The following is a 25,115-nucleotide window of genomic DNA, read 5'->3' on the forward strand; positions in this document are numbered from 1 at the left end:
CATCTCAACAGACAGCCAAGTGGCAGAGAGAGAAGGAATTCACATGATGTTGCTCAACAACTTCTGTATGCACAAGGTCTGCAAGGGCTCTGCTTGATTTGTTGTCCAAGCTGCTGATCAGCATTGCTGAGCAGAATCTCTCAGGAGAGAAAGGAAGAAGCCATTCAGACTGAAAACATGAGCATCACTCCTACATCTAATTCAGCCTGAGAAGACCTGAAACTGTCAGTGAATGCTTTCAATGATGAACATCAAGTTGTGCAAATTGAGTTCTGTATGATTAAGACAAGAAACCTGAAAACTGGCCAAAGTATTTTAATCAAATAGGAAAGTAATTTTCTTAGAATGGTTCAAGCAGGTCTGATTTTTTAAAGTGATAAATTCATTTTAAAAGAAGTAACTTTCATAGATCAAACAATTAGGGCTTCATTTTAAAATAAATTAAAACTTTACTTTTAACACATTATTACTGAAAGCTGTGTACTGAAGTATTTCACAAATCCTATTGTGCTCCTGAAAGCATTATGCCATTTCATGGAGAACAGAAACATTTTGGGGTTTGTTTTTCATCTGCCTAGTTCTACACTTTCTTTTGCCTGCTTCATTGTTAAAAGAAATTCATTCACTGAGCTCTGAAGATCAACTGAAGGCAGCTTACTTGTGGTCCGTTCACAGCACCAGGTCCACGGCTGGAAACCCCAGGCCACATCACACCTTCTCCTGCCTTCACAGGGAGCACACCAACACATGCCAGATGGAAAATCTCACTGCTCACACCCAAGCAGTGGGCTGCTGCTCAGAATAAAAAAACAACTTGTGGGCCAAATGAATAACACTAAACTCAGGTAGCAAGTCATCAGATCACCCAAACCACTGAAATGATGAAGGGAGCTTATCTAAACCACATTCCCAGAAGAGCCTTTGCTAGCCAAAAGAATTCACGTGTCCCTGTAATAGATATGGTATTTTTGTGCCTATTCAAAGCAGTGCAATGCAAAATAGACTTGCACTCTTCTCCTTCCACTCCAAACTGAAAGACACCTGATCTTCCGTAACATGAGCAGTACCCAGTAAAGCCTCTCAGTTCCCAGACACATGTTAAAAAATTCCAGTTGTGTGACATAATTCGGGTGCAGTGGTCCAGAAGGACCAGGGCACAGCACAGCATGGAGGGTCCAAGCTCCCAAGGGCTTTGTTGGGTCCTGGTTCCCTGGGCTCTCCTCACCATATTGTCTTTTGTCTGGAGACCACATGGGCAGCACTATTTCTGGGAGGCATTTATTTTGTTCCCTGTGGTGAATGCCCCTCTGTGGGTAAAGCACCCTCTCTGAGATGCTCTTTGCTCTTGGTAGTGCTATGGTTATTGTGATTTTAGTAAACTGTTATTCCAATTTATAATGTCTCCTTATTGTTTCTTCATTACCAGAAGGGGCAGGGGGAGAAAGGGAGAAGCTTGAGTGGGGTTCAATTTTCCAACTGGATTTTAAACCACTCCAATGTACTAGCTCTGTCTCAGTGGCTTTGCAATCAATTGGTCCTATGGTTATCCCACACTTTTGCCAATAAAACCTTCACATTCAAACCACAAATTATTGCATTTCTAGGACAATATACGGTGCATTCTGTATCAGATGATGTGCGCATAGCTGAATGTAAATACATCATCAAGAACATTAGAGAAATATGCTTCCTAATAGGATATTTTTCTTAAAGCAATCCTTTCATGTTATTACCTGTTACAGGTGTATAGTAAGTTGTTTGCCTTGTCATTTAAGAAACTGTTGCTTTGAGATTTTGGAATGCACTGTCAACACTGAAGGAACTGATACTGATATCACATTTCAAAACCAGCAAAACTTGATTAATGGCCTCTATTGCAATAAGGAATCACACTGCAGTGCTATGGACTTACATTTCCTATAAATGTAAAGAAAGTGAGAAGAATGAGAGGAGGACAGATGAGCATTTAAAAGGCCAGATCACAGACCTTCAGACAATGGTATTTATTGTACAAATTAAAGTTTTTGGATTTGGGGGTGGGGGGATAGTTGCTTTTATCTAGCCCTGGAACTGATGAAGGGAGCCATAAACTTAATAGTCAATAAACCTTATGGAAACATGACATTGAGTCTTAAATTAGCATGTACTAAATGAGACATTTATTATGGGATTCAGTGCCAAATATATTTGCATTGTTTGTAAAATGTCGCTTGTATCTTTGCAGACAAAGCTAAGAACACTGAAAGAATGTTTTCAGTTTTAGAACAAGGAGTTATAAAATGTTGATTAGGTACTCTGATAAATGGGAGGTATTTAAACATTTTGGATATACTGAAGTAATTCAGGCATGAAGACACCTAACTCACCCAACTATATTTCTCTCTTGAATGTTAGAAGCATCCAATAAAGAACAAACATTAATTCTTGAATCCTCACTGAACAAAGCAATTTTTGTTATTTCTTTAAAGCAAGGCAGCCATGATAATGGCATTTGCATTAAGTATACATGCTTTAAGAAGAGACACATCTATTCTCATCACTCAATTCAGTAACCATTTTAAAAGGCTGCCTTTGCTCTCACCCAGGCTTACTGTGTCTTTTGTGTTTTCCCTATCATCCTTCTCAATGACAGCATCAGATCACAGAGTTGCAGCATGATTTAATAGCGAGTGTTTCAGGAGCAATTAATAAGAAAGCCACCTGCCTCTCAATTCTCTGAAAGGCAGAATGCCTCATCCCACATCTCCCTGTCACTCATGCGCCTACTGAGCGGTGCCTGTAGCACAGTGGTTCACACCACTTGAGCCCCTTGAGTGGACAGAAACACCCACAAAACTGTGCAATAGAGGAACAAACCAGTGTCCCTGAATGAAGGGTACTATTTTAAAAGGACAGTCTGGTAATAAAATCAGGGCCTATAGTATATTAGGCAAGGGGTAAATCAGCCTTACTTGTTATTTACACGACATAAGAGGTATTAAATGGGGTGTCATTTGTACTCATAGAGTGATCAGGACTGTGCCCAGTTTGGACCACCAATATACTTAAAAGAAAGGCAACAAAAATACTACATAGGTTTTAAACAAAACTACAAAAAAACTTAAGAGATTGTGTTACTTGGACAAAGGTAAGAGAGTCATGGAAAGCAGTGAGAGAAAAATGGGCCACAGAAGTCTTCAAGCCTCTAAAGACCACCATAAAGGTGACAGTGATAAATATCCACCACATCCACTTGCAGTAGAACTAGAAGAATTCAGTTCATCTTGCAGTAAGGAAGACTTAGCTTGGCTACCTGGAAAATCTTTCTCCCCATAAGGCTACTGAATCACTAACATAAGACAGGGAGAAAACCGTGGAATCTATTTCACAGGTTTAGAAAAAAAGCATAGATCAATATCCAAACAAGAATGATTACAATCTACATTTGAATATTCAATAATACTTATTATATAAAATCTCTGGTGTGTCAAGAATTGTTTTATCTCAATAGTAGTGTAAATTTAAAAACCTAACAAGCGTATATGTATTGATTAAACAAGACAAATATACAGAAATAGTCAAACAAACCCATTTGCATAGCCTAGAGCTAGAACCCTTATATTAACACATGCAACCATTCCCACATTTCATGCAGCCTTATTTTTACATCTTCACCTTTATTAACAACTAAGTTCTTCCTCCTTTGAAGACCTTTGCCTTAACTCTACTTCTTAACCATTTCCATATTTGGGTCCCTATTTTATGGCCTTTCTAAAATTATTATTAAATGTTAAATTATAATTAAATATATAACTCCGCCCCCCTGCCCCCAACCACACGTTTCTTAAACAATCTGTGCAGTCTCCACAACTTCCAGAATTTTGTTAGCAGGAACAACCAAATGGCCATAGAGGTCTACCACCTAGCAAGGGAAAACAGAAAGAAAGTAGGTCAGGGGGAAAAAAAAGTGAGTGAAGATAAAATCATTTTAAGGTCTCTCAATTCTAAATGCAGTTCCTATGGCATCCTCATTCTTTCTAAAAATATACACAAAGTTACTGCCATCCTATTGGTATTGCATCCAATTAAATTTTGCCAATACGATTTACAAAACTCAGCATAATCCCAGCTATTGTACACTTATTACTGTACAGGTGTGGTCCCAAGAAGGTGCCAAATACCCCACAGCATGAAAACTTCCTTGTTCCAGAAACTTGTGACTTAAGCATAAGGCAAGAGACAACAGCTGGCTGTAGTAAATGGGTAACAGAGTGTACAGTGGGTGACGTGATTCAGGCAAGGTCACTCTTTGCTACCTGTTTCTTTTGGGGAAGCAGAGAGGGCCAAGGATTTAAGCAGTAAGCTAGAAATATCATTTGCAGGTCTTCCAATAAACCAAAGGGCGTGATCAGAGCCCTAGATTTGAGAAGACCACCATACTTGTGCCCATGCATTTTTACACACATCTTTAAAACAACTATTTTTCAGAGTCAAAAGGGAAAAGGACTTCAATTATTTCCTGCTCAGTGAGTATGTGCACATGATGTCATGCACATATTTGAACTTTTCTTCCATTTACACAATTTATCTCCTACATCAATTAAAATCAGAAGGATGAGGGAAAGTTTGCAGTTGAGGAATAGAAGTGTGTTCCTTTAAGCGTCTTGAGGAAAAGGGCAAAGACTCACATTGCTGATGTGAAACAAGAGGATAGTTTTCTAAACTTTATTTTCAAAATCAGAGGGAGAGAACTTTTCCTCTGCAGTATTTAAAGAGAACAGTACACAGCCATTTACCAAAGGTTTCAAGGATACAACCGCATATGAAATGCCAGCCTTTGAGACTGTGCCCTGCCTAGAAACAAAATACTCGGCTACCCTCAGAGTGCCTGTAGGAACGATGCAGCTGGATCTCTTCCACAGACAGAGAACAGGGGCAAATTCCCAATACAGAAACTCCCAGATTTTTCAGAAATTCATACACCTTTATTTTCTCTGCTTCTTAAATACCAGCTGTATTGACAAAGCAAGGATGCTGTTCAGGAAGCAGAGAGACTAAAAGTTAATGCACTTAGAGCAAATTCGAGTTTTAGTTTCCAAGACAAGCTGGAAAACTCAACATGTTGTGCTATACATAGCTGAATCTGAGACATTTGGGGACACAGAGTTACTAGATTAATGAGCAAACTGCAGCGTCAGAGAGCCATTTTCATAACCCTCCGTGCACACATGCACGTATGTGAGACTTCCGCTGATCACGTCGGAGCCGTCTGCCGAGGACTTCACAAGTAAATAGAAACTTTCATTCCCTCCTCACTAACTGAACCTACACCAAAGCAGAAGTGCAACATTTCCATCCCCACTTAACTTCTACTTCACCTTTAAGGTGAAGAGCAGCATTTTAACAATAACACAACTTGCTCTACCTTTATCAGATTAACTCTAACCAAAAACTGTTTTCTGACAACACTCACTAAACCTTTTAATCTGAACTAATACTGCCATTGTGTCAGTATGATTTTGGGCGTGTGTAGACATCATCTCTTTAAAAAAAACCAAACTGGGTACAGTCAGAAATGAAAATATAATGAATGCAGGAACACAGGTCTGCTAAGCATTTTTGAAAGATGGGTTAGAAAATATACATCTGGCATTTATATTCAGACAGAGTATGTCCTAAGACTATAAAACAGACTAAGATAGTCAGTCTTGTAGTCAAATTTCCAGTAAGGAAAAAAATTAAGACATGCTTTCATCTGCTCTACCTAATGCTTCTCTCTCTGGAAGTTACATTCACAGAACGGGTTCTCTTTCCTTTGTACATGGGTGCTCCAGATACTGCAGTTGCACTATTGCCAGTTGCAGTTGAAACCAAACTTCTGCCAATTCAGGCAAAAAAAGGTCACCCTAGTTGTTCTTTAACAATAAAGAATGCCAGCTCTCTCCTTTTTATATTCTCAGGAAGAAATCTGGATCTCTTTCACTCACCATCAGAATAATGAATAATCCAGGGCCTCCTGTATGCAGCTACTTCAACATAGATTTTTTTAAAACTAATACATGCAACTGTAGTTTAAAAATGGCATTAATATCCCTGCAAATAAAACACATTTAATGACTTAAAAAGAATCTAGCTGGTAGTCAGAAAATTATGTGGCCACTAGAAAAACTAATCAAAGATTATTGCCTTTAATATGAATATTTCACTGGTATTTCCAGAAGGTTACTTAGCTAATTCTAATAGTTTCTTTTAATAGTAAATTCTAACACCTCTCCAAAGGGAAAAAAAAAATAAAGTTGTGCCAAATTCAAAAATTTTTTTTTTTTTTTTTTTTTTTTTTTTTTTTTAAAAAAAGGACAACCAGTCCAAAAAAACATCCCCATAGAAACTGTTGAGATTGGTTTTGGCCAACAATCTATATTCCTGAGAATTTTGTGAAGGTGGGAAACTCTTATCCTACATGAAGCCTTTTAAAGCCCTTGGGTTTTACACTGAAAGGGAAAAGGATGATGCAAACTGCCTTCAGCACCTCCTCATCAAGCACACAGCTAGACATTAGTTAAGAGCATTGCAGCAGTGGGAATGTGTCAGAACATGTTCTCATGTTAAAAAAACACAAACAAAAGCCTCTGAAAACCCTAGAATGGAAAGAATACCCATCATAAATATTTCCTTGCGGTCAGTTTAAAACTTCTCAGCTCTTAAAATCCCCACTCTATCATGGTTTTCTTCAGATGAGCTAAGCTATTTGCACATCCTATTGGCTTGTATTTAGCACACTTTCTAGTAGTCCTTCACTTCAGCTGGACATGCAATATGTTGTCAAGAAGGCAATTGCTTACATCTTTTTTTGCTAGACAATTCTAATATAGAGATATTTATCATCCAGATCAGCACAGCAACAATGTTTTTACTACTATTCACTGCAAGAATAACTGTAGGTTTCCTTAAGGAGTACATCAGAAGGAAGGAGACTCACAAGTTTTAAGCTATTCTTTTTGTTTCTGAAGAAATTTTGCCATCCTAGGGCTCTGGGCATCTGTCCCATAAATTAATGCACAAAAACAAGTAACTGCCTGTAGACATTCGTTTTGGCCAACTCATCCTCACCAACTTTAGGGAGGAGAAAAAACAGGGTTTGTAGGAAGCTCAGAAGTTAAGAAACAAATTCTTATAGCGCAAAGGAAGAGAGCTGAGATCTAAAGCCAAGTACTCTCAAATGAGAAAGCCCAGCAGCCTGCAGGAGAATCCTTTCTTCATATTGACAGAACTCTAGCTGAGTAGCTCTGCCATTTTGGGGAGGGTCAGGGTGTGTATAGGGAGAGAAAGTAAATAAAGAAGAATGAAGGAAGGGAAAGAATAGCGTTTCAGGAAATCAGACTCAATCCATTTACAGATCAGTACCTAAAAACCACATTTATTACAGCAAATGTTTTAAGTAAAATAATGGATATGGGGCAGTAGTCAAAATCCAAAGGGAGCTACGGGACCCTTCCCTTCAGTTTATGAAAAGCGCATAGCCTTGGAGAAAAACAGAAGCATCCAGTTCCTCCCAGTACTCTGAATACTACAACAGGACATAGATGTCTGCATTGCCTTTTAGTGTGCTTGGTGTCAAATTTTTTGCTCATTTCCCATTGGGGTCAGAGCTCAGCTTTGACAATCACATTACATGCATGCCAGTTTATCCCCCTCCTGAAGAACAAAAAAGAAAACAAACAAAACAAAGTATTAAGTTTCGAACTACAGCCATGACTGAGAATTTCTTCTGCAATTCACTCTGCCACAGTCTTCCAAATGATTCCAGCAGGATTTACATTTTCATAGACTGCTTCAATACCTTCATTGAATGACCTGGGCATTTACCTCATGGTGTCACTATCATGCTACAAAAACACACCTCTGACAGATAACAGTTCAGTCCTCTGATTCTTCTTAGAAATGGTTTTCTTTGAAGAGAGGAAACAAAGTAACACTTGATAGTGCTGTGCACAATCCCAAGGAGAATGGAGCTTGATTTCTACTTCCTCAGAAGTATTTCAGGTCAGAGAATCTTTGTATCCTCTAAAAATCACCTGGACCTGCAGATTGTGGTGGTAATACCACTCAAAACTATTTTAAAGTAAAAACCAACAAAACTCTCAGGCCAGCACACTTCAGGAGAAGGAATGCTGATGAACAATTTAAGGCTCATATATATGTCCCCACTGCTTTGGTGTGCCAAATTCAGTTGAAGGCCACATGCTAATCCACAACTTTGTGGGGCCAAAACTCCACGCTGGACATAGGGAACTTTATGCCCCAAACTCTGTAAGAATAACAATGACCCTTGAGGTCAGAGACAAGGGTATAGAGGGAAGAGTTTTTCAATCTCCTCCTCCCTCTTACACTATCAGTGGAAGGCTTAAAACCACCCTACACACAAATTTCTAGCAAAGAAAGGAAGCCCAGTTGAGATGAGCATCTTCATCTCATCGATGTACTAAGAGCTCGTATTTATCCTTCACCATTTTTAATGGTTTCCTAGCTGGTCTTTCCAGCACTCTTTTATAAAAAGCAGGTTAGGATATGGAAAGGGATCACCCCAATATATATACCTGCTAGTGATCAGAAATCTCCAGACATGGACAAGTCCATCCCCAAAACTGCAAATGAGTACACACATAAAAGTGCAGACAAAAGGGGACAAAAGAGTATCGTCAGACTTTTATAAACCTTATGTGGGACCTGGTCTGTTTTATACGAGACAAGTAGTATGATCATGTTATAAATTTTAAGTTTTGGCTTTAAGTCAAAAAGAAGAGTAAAGAAAGCAGTTATCTGTGAAAATAAACTTTCCAACTCATAAGAGTTACATCAAGAACATAAAATCAGGCTTGTGTGACCACAAGATAATATGGTAACAAAATTAAACCATTAGAGCTAGACAATTCACCAACACAGTATCAAAATTAGGTGTAACTGTTGACATTCATTTTTCAAAATTTAACGTGTGAGTTGTAAGCAATATTTACCTGTAGCAGGCTGGCCCCCTTTACTATACTAAAACCCCTGCATCAACATCCACTTCTTTACTAAGCTAAAAAAAGTAAATGTACATACATAGATATTTCAATAATCAACCATGGACATTTCATTCCTGATATTTATTTTATTTGCTACACTCTATTTTTAATAATTTCATCTAAATATTTTCAGAGACAGCTGTTCAAAGTTCAATTTTTTTTTTTGAGGTTTCTTGATCTCTTCTTCATTCCCAACTGGCACAGCATCAGTATGACCAAGGGCTGTCACTACAGAAACTCAGGTTACACTGTCAAGTACTGAGTGGAGTCTTCAAGGGGAGACCGTGACACCTGCACTTTATAACAGTGCAACTTGGGTTTTTTCTATTTGCTTCATCAACTGATTGCACTCAGTGTCAGTTAACTCAAAACTAACCACTCCATACGTTTCCTACTTCAGTAAAACACTGCAAAAGCAATTTAGGGGCCCCTGACAATTCTCATCAGTGACAAAGCTGAGAACTGCAGGAATTGATGAGAACAGCCACCTCACTTCTTGAGTTGTGAAGCAGAAAGAGCTACAAGAACAGATAGATTGTGATACCATAATTTTGGGGGCAATACAAGCTACGGCTACACTGCAGAAATTGGTCAGTCACATAAGCAGCCAGAGGTACTCTGCAAGTCAGTGCATCTAACCCTGAAGCACTGACATGCAGTCATTTGCTAGACTCACCACAAGATTTCCTTTCCATCCTTTCTCAAATCAAACAGCTTCTAAGTAGAAGAAACAACAGTCTTTGTTAGTATCACATTGTAAAACAAAAAAAAACCCCAGGTGCTGCACTGCAGGCCTTCAGTGAAACTATTTAATTTTCTCTATTTTCTAAATCACACCAAATAAAAATCAGTAATGGTCAAATTATTACTAATCAATTATACTAAACCCTGTTCTGCAATATAAAAGCACTATGAGGTCAGCTGGGCATCAATAACACTCAGTTCAGCAACAAAAGTGCCAGCTCTAAATACACATGCATTGTATTCCATAAGGAAGATGAGAAACACATGGGAAACAGCCATAAGATGCACCAGCTACACACTTGGGAAAGAAATTATCAGTAAGGAAAGGCAGGAAGTGTTCAGTTCACTAGCTATGATGACAGATTAACTTCATCTCTTTCTGATTCCATGGAAACTATGAATTAGGTGAAGAACTGAATTTGACACAAGTGAACACTGATGTTACACTTTGGTTTTCTGGGTTAGCTACTCTCAGAAACTTGAGTCTGAACAGCACATTATACTTCAGTCAGATTCAGTAGAGCTGTGTTTTGATACAGCAATCCAAATAACTGAGATTTACACGTAATTTACTCAGTGTGCAAGATGAATCCTATTTGAAATTAAAGTGCTCCAGTATCTGAATGTGTTATGATATATATAAAAATATATATAGATATGTATATATATAATAAGTATAATAAAACCTGAACAGTGTTCAGATTTGAAGAGTGTCAGGAAGGTTGTGCAGTTACTTCTGCAGCAGCCATATACTCAAGATGTTCTGAAGAAACAAAGCAAGCACAGACACTGCAAACATGAGAACTAAAACCAGTACTACTATCAAAGCTGCATTTATCCCATATCATTAGCAGAATTATGACCAGTAATGTACAACTCTGATGACTTAAAGCTGACCTTAAAAGCCCACCGCTGTTACTTCAGGTTTTAAAATTCCACAGGAAAAATAAATTTAAGAGACCCATGAGAGAAAGCCTCCCACCCAAGAAAAACTTAAAACACACACTGCACTCACTTTAACAAGATTTACTGCTAAATTTCATTTCTGTGTCTGTGAAAGATGGGGTGCTTCTGCCTTTAAAAATTTAGTAGGCAACTAAACTGAACATTATACACAGTAAGCATCTTATTATTTTATTCGTTGCATCTTTTATACAGAATAAGCTTCACTGATATTTAATTCACTGCAGTATTCTCCTGATGTAGCAATAAAAGATTACATTATAAACAAAGAACAAAATTTTGACTTGAATTTTTTTTTAAATGTGTGCAATTTTTGCAATTGACAAACAGCATCACAATTACTGAAAAAAAAAATGAAAGAAGCACATAAACTATGGCTCATTTTTTAATCTCCAATTGATAGTTTTTCTATGTTTATCATAAATATGGGAAGCTAAACTCCAGCAACTAAAAAGAGACATACCTATAAATTCCTAGCAACCAGGATTCAAATAAAGGAGAAAACATACAACAACAACAAAGTTTCTTTTCACTTAAGTTGACATCTGCAATCTATTTACACTATATGAGTTTAAATTCCACAAGATCATGAAGGGTAAGGAATTTTGAAATAACCTGTTAAGCATTACTTAAAATGGCACTTTTGTAACTCAGGTCTGGGATTTTAGAATTGCTGAAACAGTGAAAGACAATACACTGCAGTATGTCTATATCATTATAACATAAAAAAGAAACTACTCCATAAAGTGTCACTGAGACGGCTCGATCAAGTAATATACATTTGTATATTCATCAAGATAGATATTACGGTAAAAATGCTCACATTAAAAAATATAGTTATTATTGTTTGGATTTTCATTAAAACTAGAAGGGACTACATGAGCCAAAGTATGAGGAATTTGGATAAACTGACATGCTTCCTCATTTTATAGCACTAATAAAAATAATATTAGAGAAAGCTCTATTATAAATCTTTAATAACCACAGTTTAATTTCCTAGTATATTTTAAAAACTTTACTATGTGGGTGTATGTGCATGCATGTCTGCATAAACACACAAACAGATAAAAAACCTCAAAGTGTATCTATTACACATACACACATATCCACATTCCTGCATACAACACTTCCATAATGCAAACAGTATGCAGGGACTCTTCTATGCGACAACCAGGTGCCGCATGCCACGCTTTCTTATTTCTCTATGTTTATGCAGTAAATGTAATAACACTTCCATATTTGGCTGAATGTCAGTGTAAAGATTCTTAAAAATAATGGTGATTTAGCCATAACATCATACACGAAGAAATGATACTGCAAATACTGCTGATCAAAAGTTCAGCATGAAAGTTCATCATGAAAATGGAATGTAAAGTATTCTAAAAATTAGTATTCAAAGATTAGTTAAGTATTATGGCAAAAAACTTGCAATTTATAGAAAGTTTAAAATGTAATTCACATTACGAAGACTGGAGATACTTTATAGATGGAATTTTTAAATATGGATATGACTGGCATTTATTTTTAAGCTTACTTCTATTAGAAATACACTTGTTTCCTGTACAGGTGATGCTTTGTCTATGCCATATACAGTAGAAAAATAAATTCTTTAGCAACCTAGAAATAGTTTATAAAAACTCTTGAAGTTTCATTTTCTTTGCTAAACATGCCAAGATTAGACTGAAAACTATAAATAAAAGCTATATAGACAACAGGTAAAGTAGAACAAGTTAGAAATGCTACAATTTACAGGACAGACTTTATTGGACTATTAGCTCCTGTGTGCTTTGCAATAGGAATAGGGTTGACTTTTCTTTTTTATGTTTTCTTAAAAAAGATAATTACTTGCAAGAATATAACACAATATCAAGATAATTTATAATATACATGTACTTCAAACAGCAGCCAGGTTTATGGTATCTTAGTAATCTAGAATGATAATCCAAGTCATTAGAAGTACAATACCTAGGACATAAGTGGGAAAGGCAATTTTTATTTTGGGGAAATGGAGCAAATCAATCTCTTAATAAAAGCCTTAATTCTCAAAATCATCTATTTACTATAATACATACAAGACGATCTTAAATCTTGTTATAAGTGAAGATTACAACAGTGACCATCATAAAGCTTTTTTTTTTAAAACTACACAAAACATTCTAGCAGCTGAATGAGAAATAAACTTTCTTCTTTGCAGACCTAAAAAGGTACATTTTGAGCATGAAAGAAAAAAAGCTGCTGTGAAAAGTCTCACAGGTAGTGTTTATCTATGGTCTCCCCTTTGCTACAATTTGTAACCTTCTAATTTTTTTACCACTATCAAAATATTTAACCAAAAGATTTGTTTAAATTAAGCAGCATTCTTTTACAGCAAAATTGGTACCAATATAAAAGTAAAATAAATGAAAAAAAAAGATAATTTAAAAATATGGTGAAAAAAAGAGAGTCATTTGAAATTTTAGTACAACATACCACAGGAAAAAAATATGAATACAAGTTTATGTGATTTTATATATACACACTCCAAAGAGGTTAATTGTCAGTACCCAAAGTATTTATTGCTATGTATTAGCAATGCATTTTTGTATATCTTTAGAGGGTCACATAAAAATAGATTTAAAGAATAGATTAATTGAAGTCCTAGATTAAAACATTGTTTGGTTTAGAGAATTTTACTACAACAAAAATCATGTTTATGTATGAAAAGTTATATAACCTTATACGAAAATGTCATGAACTATTTTCTAAACACTACATGTATTCCCAAGTGGGAAAAATTAAAATATCTAAAATATATTAGATTAAGTTTACAAGACCGTCAATGATCTTTTAAACATGCAGCTGTTTACAGAATTAACAGTTTTACAAAATGTTTAGTTCAGTAATGGAACATAAAGAAATAAGTAGGCAACATCAAAATTTTTGTACAATATTTGAAACTCACTTTTACAACAAGCATGTCCTTGGTATTGTGCTGTAAGAAATAATAAGCAAGTTCACCCACCCTTAAACTGTCCACAGGTTTACTTATAAGTAAAGATGGATGGTGAAGGATCGTAAAATTCTCAACAGTGCATTTTGCATTCTTCTATAAACCACCCTAAGCATAAAGTCACATAAGTAGCCAGGAGATTACAAAATGAACTATAGCTGGGCTTTAGTTGTTTACACAGAATGCTTGAATGTGAAGCAAATTGCCAAAAATAGCATGTTAAATAACAAAAACCAGCCATAAAGCAGGCTGTAAGCACTGAATGTTTCATAAATGTAATTTTTTTTAATCATTTCATTTCTATAGAAAAATTTTATTCACAATATATTGTGACAAACCGTCACAGGAATGATATAGTGATTGCAATAAGGTATCATGCAGCAGCAGCTTTGTACTTTATAGCTATTTTTTGCTTTTAAAAATTAAACCTCTCCAGTCATGCTTATCACATAGTTTTTATCTGCAGTGTGTACAAATGAGGAGCACAGTACGGGATATAACAAAAAGATGTCCAATCAGCTGGATGGGAATTATTTTTCATAAATATGAAGTACATTACTGTATCCTGAAACATGCATGTCTATAGCTTGTCTCTACTGTCCAGCGCCAGGCTGCCTGCAATCATCTTCTGTCTATATAATACCGAGAGGGTCTGCTGGTAACTGCGACTGTATCAGCTGAGGCTGCAGCGGGGGGGGCAGCTGCAGGGGTACCATGGGTTCCACCATCTGCACTGGGTTGGAAGGCGGTGGCTGACAAGCCACTGGGTTAGGTGCTTCTACAATCTCCCCGTTGTAAAAGAAAAACTGACATTGTTGAATGAAGGTCTCTATAACCGACTGGTGGATTTTGGTGGTAGAAAGAAACTCTCTGTTTTCAAAATCAGGTCTCATCAAAGTAGGCCAGAAACAAATCGATAAGTTATCAGCAGTCATAAAGTTGGTCTTATATTGCTGACTAACCCTGAAATGAGAATGATACACACAGCGTGAATTAAAACCAGTATGCAATCGACTAGAAATATTCTCATCACGCTCTAACTGCAGGCATCATTACTAAACAATCTCAAGATTTTTGCTCCTTTCCTCCAGCAATCCATTAAAACAATTGTGCTGGAATACTTTATGCAATTATGCAGAAGAAAATTCAGAAACCGTGCTGTTTCCAGATTTGGATAGTTAACTAATATAAATCTGATTAAGTTTTAATCAAGAAAGAAATTCAACATTCCACCAGCATTTTGAACTGACAATAATAAACAAACTGAAACAAGTTATTCACTTATCTGAATTCATTATTGCAATAGTATTACAAAAAAAACCCAAAAACAAACATCCAAAGAATAACAAACCATCCTGTTACCAAATTTATCACCTACAAGTAAATGCCTCCTCAGAAAAAACAAAATGCTTTTCAGAGTAATAGGCTACAAAGAGCCTGGATATTTTGTTTTCTAAAATATTCTGCATTCTAAACCAACATCACAATTTTATCAAGAAGTAATTACTGAGAGATACATTAAAAAGCATGTGTTAATACATCTGAAAAACACCTAAGATACGCGTTCAGCTGGCAACATGCATTTTCTATATTACAGTACACATCACAAAGGCAATAGACCTACAATTGTCCTGTAGAAATAGAAAATAAAACTTCAGAAATTTGTCAGTTACAATTTTGATGATTAACAAGAGCAGCCCACAAGAAATTCTGACAGCTGGCTGTAGCCCATAGATTCAAAAGCTGTGAAAGTCATAGTAAACACTAGAATTAACACTATAAGAAAATATTTCCACTCATTTACAATGCATGTATCCTGGTAACTATAAAGCATAAAAAATAGTGTGAAGGTATACAAATACTGCCTCTCAATCTGTTTTGAGTAAGTTTGGTCGAAAGGACATTTGGATACTATTTCTGAATGGCAGTAACATGCATAATCTCTTTGCTAAAAAATTACATTTTAAATTAATTTACAGATAAAAGAATAAATGTAAGCTACATTTTGCTTAGCATTATTATTAACATGCTGTATCTCCACAATCATTACACCCAATAAATGAAGCAATGGGAACCTATGGCTAGAGGTCAGAATAAACAGAAAGGCATTGCACCTCATCCCCAACAACAGCTCACTATCAGATTAAACAAAATCAACAATCAACTGTATACCCTCCTGTGCTTCAACTTTACCTTTGTACTTTCTAAGAGTAAGCAAAACCCTACCAAACCTCTATGCTAACTCCTACCAAACTTTCCCAAACTACTTCAGAATCCTCTTCTAAGTGCTCAGCAAATGCTCATTTACCTTCTATGTTCACTCAAAATGAAAAATGACGAGTATCTCTCCTGATCTTGCCCACTTCCTCCACTGCCAAGTCTGAGGAAATTCAGACTGTAAACCCACTCTGATCAGACTTCAAAAGCTGTACACTGGTGCTTTCCCAGACTTCAGAAGTATATTATGCCATATTAGTCCTTATGTATAAAGGATCTTGTCACCAAAAAACGTGCATAAAACACAACCAGTATCAAAAAAGCCAATTTCAATCCAATACTATCCTGTTTTAAAAGCTCACTTCTGCTTACAGTTAATCAACCACAATTACCTGAAATGCTCAGAGAGGTGCTTATAACACTAATGAAAAATTCATCTCACTGTTGCCATTTACTGAATTCTTATGCTTACTGGTCTCATACGATGTGGACAATACTTACATTTTTTTGTTTCAATAACCAGGTCTTGTGCTTGTGGACACACCAAAATATTATCAATCAACCATTACTAACTATACAACAATAGCACACATTTTAGTGTAATGACATAGGATGTAAAAACAAAGCATCTAAAACATTAGCTTGTGATGAGAGCTCTTTCATCATGTAGAAGACTGCTTTACCTCATTAAATGAGCAATTCATTTGGCAAACAACATTTCCATTTTAATTATATACCAGCAGTAATTTACCACAAATTAATCTCTTAAAAATAAATACAGACTGTCAAGAGTTTAGCTGCAAGTAGCCTTTAAGATCCTGTACACAGCTGTATCCACCTCTTTCTATATATGCAATTGCTTACATTGAAGCAGATTTCTTGCTGAATGGAATGCAACTACCTGACACTGCAAATGAGACAAAAAATGACAGCCTTTCTTTAAGAAAAGATCATGTTGTTACTAGCAACCTGTAATGTAAATCACCAATTAATAGAGTGGACCAGACCAGAAAGTAAAGGCCAGCATACATCACTTATGTTCTCCAGTGAATTCCATGATTAATATGTTTCATTTGTTTGTAGATATGCATGCATTAGAACCTATTCAGGGATTTTTAAAATTATGTTTAGCGCTTTTACTTGCAGCAATCCAGGTACTTGACATTGTACATTCAGCTGTGCTACGCAAATAGGTGACCAGATGAAGACTTTTGACAATTCCAAGACTGCCATTCTTCCACAAAAATTTTTATCAGGTTGATTAAGAATTAACAAAACATTTCAGGTAACTAATAACCAAGTCAAGTCTGACACATTTAGTTTTACTTTAGATACTTGCAAGCACATCATGAAGTTCTCTAATATGGGTATTTGTTCATTGATATGGTTTAATCTAATTTAGGGCTGAATTTGTATTGGACAAGACTACAATGGAAAAATTGATCCATTTCCCTGAAAAGGAAAATGGATGACTTTATAAACGTTAAGCAAGTTGTATATGTGATGGAGAGAAGTGTAAAAGTAGGCACCTAAATTCTAAAATCTTACACATTCCATGAAAAAGGACTCCTTCCAAACTGCAACAGACTACCCACACTCTCCCTGTTGACTAAGTAGGGAAGTTAAAGGTTCTTATTTCTACCTCCATAATACAAGCACAGTTAGATCATGACAAATACCTGCAGAAACACAAACACACAGAGAGTAGTCCAGAACAATTATATGTCATGAAAAGCTTACATATGCGTGTATACACAAAACTGCCTGGCTGAAAAGTAACAGCGCAGAGAGAGAGAGGAAAAAGTCCTGATGGACAACAAACTGAGCATGAGTCAGCCAGGTGACCCTGTGGCAAAGAAGGCCAACAGCACCCAAGGCTGCATTAGGAGTGCTGCCAGCAGATCTAGGGAGGTGATCTTTCCCCTCCGCTCAGCACTGCAAAGGCCGTATCTGGAGTCTGGGATCCAGCTCTGGACTCTCCAGCACAACAGACATATAAACATACTACTGGAGTGAGCCCAATGAAGGGACAAAGAAGATCACTAAGAGATCCAAGATTCCTCAAATGAGGAAAAGCCAAGAATGTTAATACTGCTTAGCCTGGATAAGGCCAGGGAAAGTCTTATCATTGGTTTTAAGTATCTGATAGGAGGATGTAAAGATGATGAATTGAGACTCTTTGGAGTGGTATTCAGCATAGGACAAAAGGCAGCAGGCACAAATATCCACAGGAAATTCTCTTAGCATATGAAAACACTTCTTTACTGTGAGGGTGACTGAGCACTGAACAAGTTGTTCTGAGAAATTGGAGTCTCACTTCCCGGAGATACTGAAAACCAAACTGGACACCATCCTGGGCAATCTGTTGTAATTGACTCTGTCAAAGCAATGGTGTTGAACAAAACAATCTCCAAAGATCAATCTCTCCCTGAACCTCAACAACAATACTGTTTATCTCATTCTGTGGATTCCAGAGAATAATTTCATAAGAAGCACAAGTAAGCTAGTCTTTTTCTCTCTTTTTTTATGACAATATTGTATATGTAAAGGCTCAGATTATGATGTGATATACATCCATTAATAAATACTATTTTAGTAAATATGGAAATAACTTTTAAAGACAAAAACACTAAATTTTTATGCAAGAGGCAAAATTTAAGAAGAAAATGTAACCAAGTTACTGTTACTTACAGATTTGTTCTACGTTTTACTATTCAGCACAAGGTTTGGGCTCTATATTTTAGATTTTGATATTTTGGCAGGAGGGGGACAGGGGGAAGAGGCCAAATGACTCAAATTCCTTAAAAGCTAGATTAGTCTGTAATTTTAATGGCTATTATTTCCTGGGGGGGGGTGGGGGTGTCTGTAATAGTTGTAATTAGGTACGCTGTTATTATTAGGTGCAGTTATTCTTTCAAGCTTTTTTTATGTAGAGCAATCATTCTTATAGCTTTATAGTAGCAATGATGCCAGATAAATATATCAGTAAAATGTGAGAAACAAATCTACAAGGCTTTAATAATCAACTGTAACTCCTAATTTATTTTTCCACATTTTCAATTCTAGTAGATATTTCATTGTTAAAAACACAATCTTTTTTGCAATTATTACAACTTAAATGAAATTGAAAAATACTAAACCTGTTTAGATGTGTTATTATGTATCTGAAGACATCATAGTTCACTGGGTGGAATTTCTTCACAATTTCTTTTAACTCGTGTAGCCGTTCTGTCTTATCCACGATTTCTATAGAAATAAGTGACATTTTCTGACACATCTAGAAAGACATACTGAACAAAGTGTTGCTAAGTCTTTTCCCTAGTATAACAGTACAGATAAGATACCCACAGAGAAATATCAAGTGAGAAAATATTTAATAAAATTCCTATTTCCACAGAGTAACTTTTTTATGATAGAGTTTAACTAAGCACAAAAATATTTTTCTGAATTTAAGCAGAATTATTTATGTGTTCAGCAAGTAACTGAACTTGACTAGCTTACTGCTGGCCTGTAGAATAACAATGTGACAGGGTCATTTCTTGTTAAGAGTTCCCTCTGCTTGCAAAACATTATGACAGAAAGACATTCACATGAGCTTAGAGTATCTTAAACTTCACAGTTACTCAAATAAGAAAATAATTACTAATAGGGCTAGTGCAGCTATTTTAAATATACTGTTTAAAGAAGAGCAGAGATTTTTCACAGGACCAAAGGACATTATTCATGTTTCAAACAGGAAATAACCAACATGTAGGAAAGGAATATGAAATAAAGTAACAATTTTATTTTTAAAAACCCAGCAACTAATGCTGTGGACCCATACATTCTGCAGAATACACTTCTCATCAATGATGATTCATATCATAAAAAGGAATACAAGGTCGCATTGCTAAAAAGAAATTTGATCTATCCTAATGTCATAGAAAAAATGTTAAATACGGTCCAGTATATCCCAAATATAAATTTAAAGCAGTATTAATGGGATTTTAAAACAGTAATTCCACTTATATTCTAAGCTACTTTATGCTTTGACTGGAATTTAACTGCTATACTTTTAAGAAAAAATAAAACTAAGGTAATTACATTAAACAAGCAATATGCCTGAAATGTACAGTAAAAACACCAGAAACAGGTATCTACAGATATCATCAAAAAATACAAAATTTCTAATGGGCTATATATGACTCAAGCCCAGGCCCCAGCCTTAGGCTTATACTAGTGTTTCCATGTTTTGAACAAAAAATACTTTGGAATACTGTATGTCACAGTTGTATTCTGTAAAAAGTGTGGTGGTCATGTTGTGGAACAGCCTGCTGCCAACACAAGACATTAACTTCAAAGATAGGAATACTATGAAATGTCTGAAAAATGTTTGCAAGGCAAACAAAACTAAGCATCTTTTATAAGAGCTCAAAAAAGAATTTGAAAAAAATCTAAGAGAATTAGAGAATTACCATAATATCCCATAGATGTGTCTGATTTTTAAAGCCTACTCTGAATGTAGGACTTCATGAATTCAAGAGGTTTTTCCTGTTAAGAACTGCAAAGCCGCTCCAAGAGCTTTCATCATTTTCATCACTTAACAAAAAACGGAAAAAAGTAGATTTCTCCCAATTAAATTTTCTAGGAAAAGGAGAAATAAGCCAAATTCATTCTGAAGAAAAAATGTATTACATTCATCTCATCATATAGTTCTTCTAAGTTTAAAGAATATTAAAAAATGCACATATCTAAGCAATTTAAAAAATATTCAGTGCAGATAGTCCTTTCAACTTACAATGAAGTAAAAATAGCAATAAGGGCAATGGAAATAACACAAATAAAGAAAAGGCTGTTTAGTACTTACTTGATGTTTCTAACAACTCTTGATGCAAAGAGTAAGGAACTAATGGATCTGGCAGATCTGCAAAAAAAGCTTTAAGAGCCCCAGCCACGGCATTCACTGTTACTCCCATTGACTCTAGACTGATATTATGATCTGCAAAACAAAATTTGAAAAATTAAATAGCAGTGTAAGTAAAACCTACTGTTATCATTCCTTATAATACTTTATGAAAACAAGAATTTATTCAAAACACTGAAAACTAAAATTTTGCCAAATGGTTATTAAATAAGGCATGAAAAGGCAAATATATTGATAAGTTGCTATCACACCGACCAACAAGGAATCAAATATGACAAACTCTGACAGTATTACAAAACAGTAGAAGATCAGAAAAATAAAGTTGTCTAATTCTCAATGAAGACTTGAATGATTCTGTATTTGTCATTTAACTGGCTTCCGATTAATCAATTTTGCCCAGTAAGGAGTTATAAATTCTATTTCCCAAATGCTGCTAAACAGCAAAGCAAGGCATTAAGAAATAGTACATTTATTTTCTTTAACATCTAGGAGATATTTTACTATTTTTCACAGGCTCAACTTCATTATTAACATCCAAGAATTTTTAATAAGAGTTATCATTTTAAAAAACAAATACACCAAAGTGAACAGCCTAATCCACCAATCACATTTCACTATATTCTACAGTGACAAAGGCTGTGTTAGAAATTATCCAGACTTAATTGTTAATGTGTATTATTCAAGAGACCTTTCACTCCAGTAAATATCAAGAATTACTATCTTTGGGGCGTAAGAAGCAGAAGTGAATGCCTTAATGCCTTAGGACTGATGAACTGCTAACACAAGGAGCAGCTACGACTGCACTTAAACTCTTTAAAACCTTCAAATACCACTTAGATAATATTTTAATAGCACTTAATCCAGCTGCAACAAGATTCCCTTCCCATCCTTGGAGTTTCACTGGTAATAACCTGGACTATACCAATACAACCCACCAGAGCGTGAAGTACTCAGTGCTATGGAAGTTGATTTGAAAGTGCAATCCTTTTATATTGCACTGTGATAAATCCATGGAGAATTCATGTTCTGTTTTGGCTTTAAATAATAAAATCTCTGATTACCTTGATCAAACTGTTTTTGAATGTTGTCTTGATCTGTTTTATTCCCACTAACACGGTACAGGCCTTCAGTACACAATCCTTAGAAGAGGAAGAAAAATAAATAATTAAAAGCAAGTTTATATACTATAGAGCAAAGCAGAACCAGTTATAACTACTAATTCAGAAACCAAAAGTAGGAATACAATTCTTAAGTGCCTAAAAAGTTAACACATTAACCGTTACAGGGATATAGGACTACCAAAACACAAAATGTCAGTTGTCTAGAGTCCACTATTCCATTTAATATGAATCAGAGGAAATGACATTGTAGGATAACAAAACTCTGATGGCAGATATTTGTTCAATAATGTACCCAAAATTATTCTCTCACTGATCTCTATTAGACTGTTGTTATTTATACAGTTTTTTAAATAATAATCAAAAACCTAAATTCTGTGGTACCCACAACATTTATGGTTTTAAAAACTGTCTTCACAGTTTAGGCTTAACAACTTACTGTGGTAAGCAACAACACACTAAAAATACTCTGCAGGGAGAAAAAAAAATAAATAAATAAAAATTAAGCCTTTGTAACTGAATCCTGATCTTTTAATTTCATGGTGTAACACACTCCTGTATATGATAAGAACTTAATCTTCCAACATTCTTTCCCTTTTAACATTTATATTTTATAAACTTTGAATCCATTTCCCCTCACTTCTTATCTAAGGTAAATTACCACATCACTTACAAGTCTTTCTTTAAGGGGTGGGGGAAAAGGGAAAAAGAGGAAAGGACTTAGGAAGCAGAGGTTCCCCAAGCTTCTCATTATTACTTTGTTTTACCACACATTACAGAGTCATCATAATTCCATCAGCCTTTCATGGTAAACATTGAACAGTACACCTTAATTATGCACACACACACTTGCACACTCCACTCCAGTGATTATGCTTCCTATCATATCGTTATCTTTTTTTGCCCACAGCTACTCACTGAATGAAAGAGTCCATCCTGATATTCACACCATTACCCGAGGTATTTTTCTAATTTAGAAACTATTAGGGAATTTAAACAACTTATAGGTCCATAACTCTGCAAGTTACCTGTATGGGTGCAAAATTCTCTGTATGCTAGATCTCCATAACACTACATAGTTGTATTAAAAAATTCACAGGTTTCACAGCTTTATGGAATCTCTTGGCCTTTTGCCATCACAGGTCAAAAACTGAATGCATTTTAGATCATCAGATCAATACTTAACTGCTCTGACACACCACAATCCACCAAGTGTTCCTTTTAAGTTACCAACAACAATTAAGAACCCTATTACAATGTTCAAAGTACAAGAAGCACTTGACTGGTTCATACAGCTGGGAAATTTTTAATGATTTCATATGACTCTTCTAACTCATTTCCTTCTTAATGCCTCAACAACTCATGTGTCTCTTTACTGGCTGCATCAAGGCTATTTTAGTAAGCAATTCTTCAATAAACTTTCATGTCTACCTTTTAGCTTTCCAATTTCATAGCCAGGAGTTCTCCTATTGTAGCCAGACACCAGAACAGTCCTTTCAAAAAACCTGAGCCTTGTTCACTGATATCCTTGAACACCACCAGAAGGTATAATCTGGTGGCACAGGGCAAAAAGTGGTTTCAATGACTCAATCCATCTGAAAGGGTTTTCAAACCTGCCTTCAAAAGAATGCCCCAAATGTGCTATATGTGATCAAAGCCAGAAACACTTTGCATTCTTCTTCCAGAAGCTGTAAATAAACACAAAAGACCACTGGTAGATAAGAACAAGCTATGATCAAGATTCTCTTTGTCTAGTATGGGAGAATTCTCAATTGGAGACCCTACAGCCCCAGGATATTCTTTGTCTTATCCAATTACAATTCAATTTCTTTCTGCAAAAAAAAAAAAACCTGAATGTGCTGCAAATAGCAGTTTCTGACCCAGCCACTGTTTAGTGTATAGACCCTGAATACTTCAACTGGCTCTGGACATAAATGCTCTAGTGTGGTATCTGGGCTACAGCTCTAAGAAACATAGAAAAACAACTTATAGTACTTCAGAAAATTTTCAGGTTAAACACAGAGATGCCTACTGAATTTAGGCATCTTCCAAAAATAGTGAAGTGCTGCAATTCTGGATTAAGCTAACTAAATTTGTCTTCTTCCTCAAGGAAAAACTTTTTCTTGCTTGTGTATATTCTAGAAAGTCACACTTCATGAAACAGTTGGTCAATTGCCATTACACTTTTTCTAAGTTTAAGCTGTTTGTGAGTATACACACAGCTAGAAGTCTGAAAGTATTCTTTAAGTACTGCTCCAATTCTCTGTTGCTTTCTATCATGCAACCAGGTCTCTCCAACACTTCTTACATCAGGACCTTCAGCAAGTACCAGACACTCTAGTTCACAAGTTTTAGCTTTTAAACTTCTTGTATATCTATAATGTATATCTATAATAAAAGAGGGAGAGACAGAGAGCACTCAACATTTCTTTTTTCTGGCACCCTTTTAAAAATTCGGTTCCTTCATCTGCAAGCCTCTTGGTTTTTCAGAATTTTTTTCTATGTTCTTACCCTGCTTGCATTCTGGTCCAGTCGTAATTTTCAATATACCCTTACTGAACACAACTGCTACTGTAATATTATACATCAGAATCATATGATTTATTTGCTTCTCTGTCCTGCTAGCTTTACAACACCACTAGGTTTAAAAACTTAGATTCTCCTTACTTCACATCACAATAACCTATATATATTTAACAATCATATCCCCTTTGCCTAGACTACTCTTTTCTCAAAGTTTTCTAGAGCCTAATAAACTTCTTTTGTGCTGCCAGTTGTGACCAGGGCTCCATCCCATCTAACTGGAATTTCGCCACATGGGGTTCAAAGCATTTCAGAGAAAATGAGCAAGGTGGACCTGCACCTATATGCATAATCAGTTTGTAGGACACTTCCATTCTTAGGCTTCAATATATTTTCACAATTCTTGGTTCCTCCATAGAATGAATTAACTACAGCACAAGAGAAGACCGAAGTCAACCTGGTACAATATCTACTTTCCATCCCATATACTACACTAAGTAGTAGGTGCTTGAGGAGAAACGTAGAAAGGACAGGAGAGGAAAAAAACCAAAACCTACCAGCAATCTTTCTGTGGTATATCCTGTCAGCTTCCTGCAGATGGTGGCTTACACAGG

The 25,115-nt window shown here is 35.7% G+C and overlaps 1 protein-coding gene across 4 annotated transcripts in view; it reads right to left on the bottom strand.

Moving 5' to 3' along the window:
- Positions 1–10,901: 10,901 nt before the first annotated feature.
- ARHGAP5 (Rho GTPase activating protein 5) overlaps positions 10,902–25,115 on the bottom strand; it is a 47,802-nt gene continuing 33,588 nt past the window's right edge. For 3 of the 4 annotated variants that reach the window (XM_032110645.1, XM_032110647.1, XM_032110646.1), the window contains 4 exons: positions 21,922–21,999; positions 20,804–20,935; positions 19,098–19,203; positions 10,902–14,703 (listed from right to left, as the gene is read on the bottom strand). In XM_032110645.1, coding sequence (XP_031966536.1) covers positions 14,373–14,703; positions 19,098–19,203; positions 20,804–20,935; positions 21,922–21,999 — 647 coding nt within the window. In that variant the 3' untranslated portion in view covers positions 10,902–14,372. The remainder of the gene's footprint in view (positions 14,704–19,097; positions 19,204–20,803; positions 20,936–21,921; positions 22,000–25,115) is intronic. The other variant, XM_032110648.1, reaches the window with a different exon arrangement.

Source organism: Corvus moneduloides, chromosome 6 (assembly GCF_009650955.1).
Source record: "Corvus moneduloides isolate bCorMon1 chromosome 6, bCorMon1.pri, whole genome shotgun sequence".
NCBI classification, from domain to species: Eukaryota; Metazoa; Chordata; class Aves; order Passeriformes; family Corvidae; genus Corvus; species Corvus moneduloides.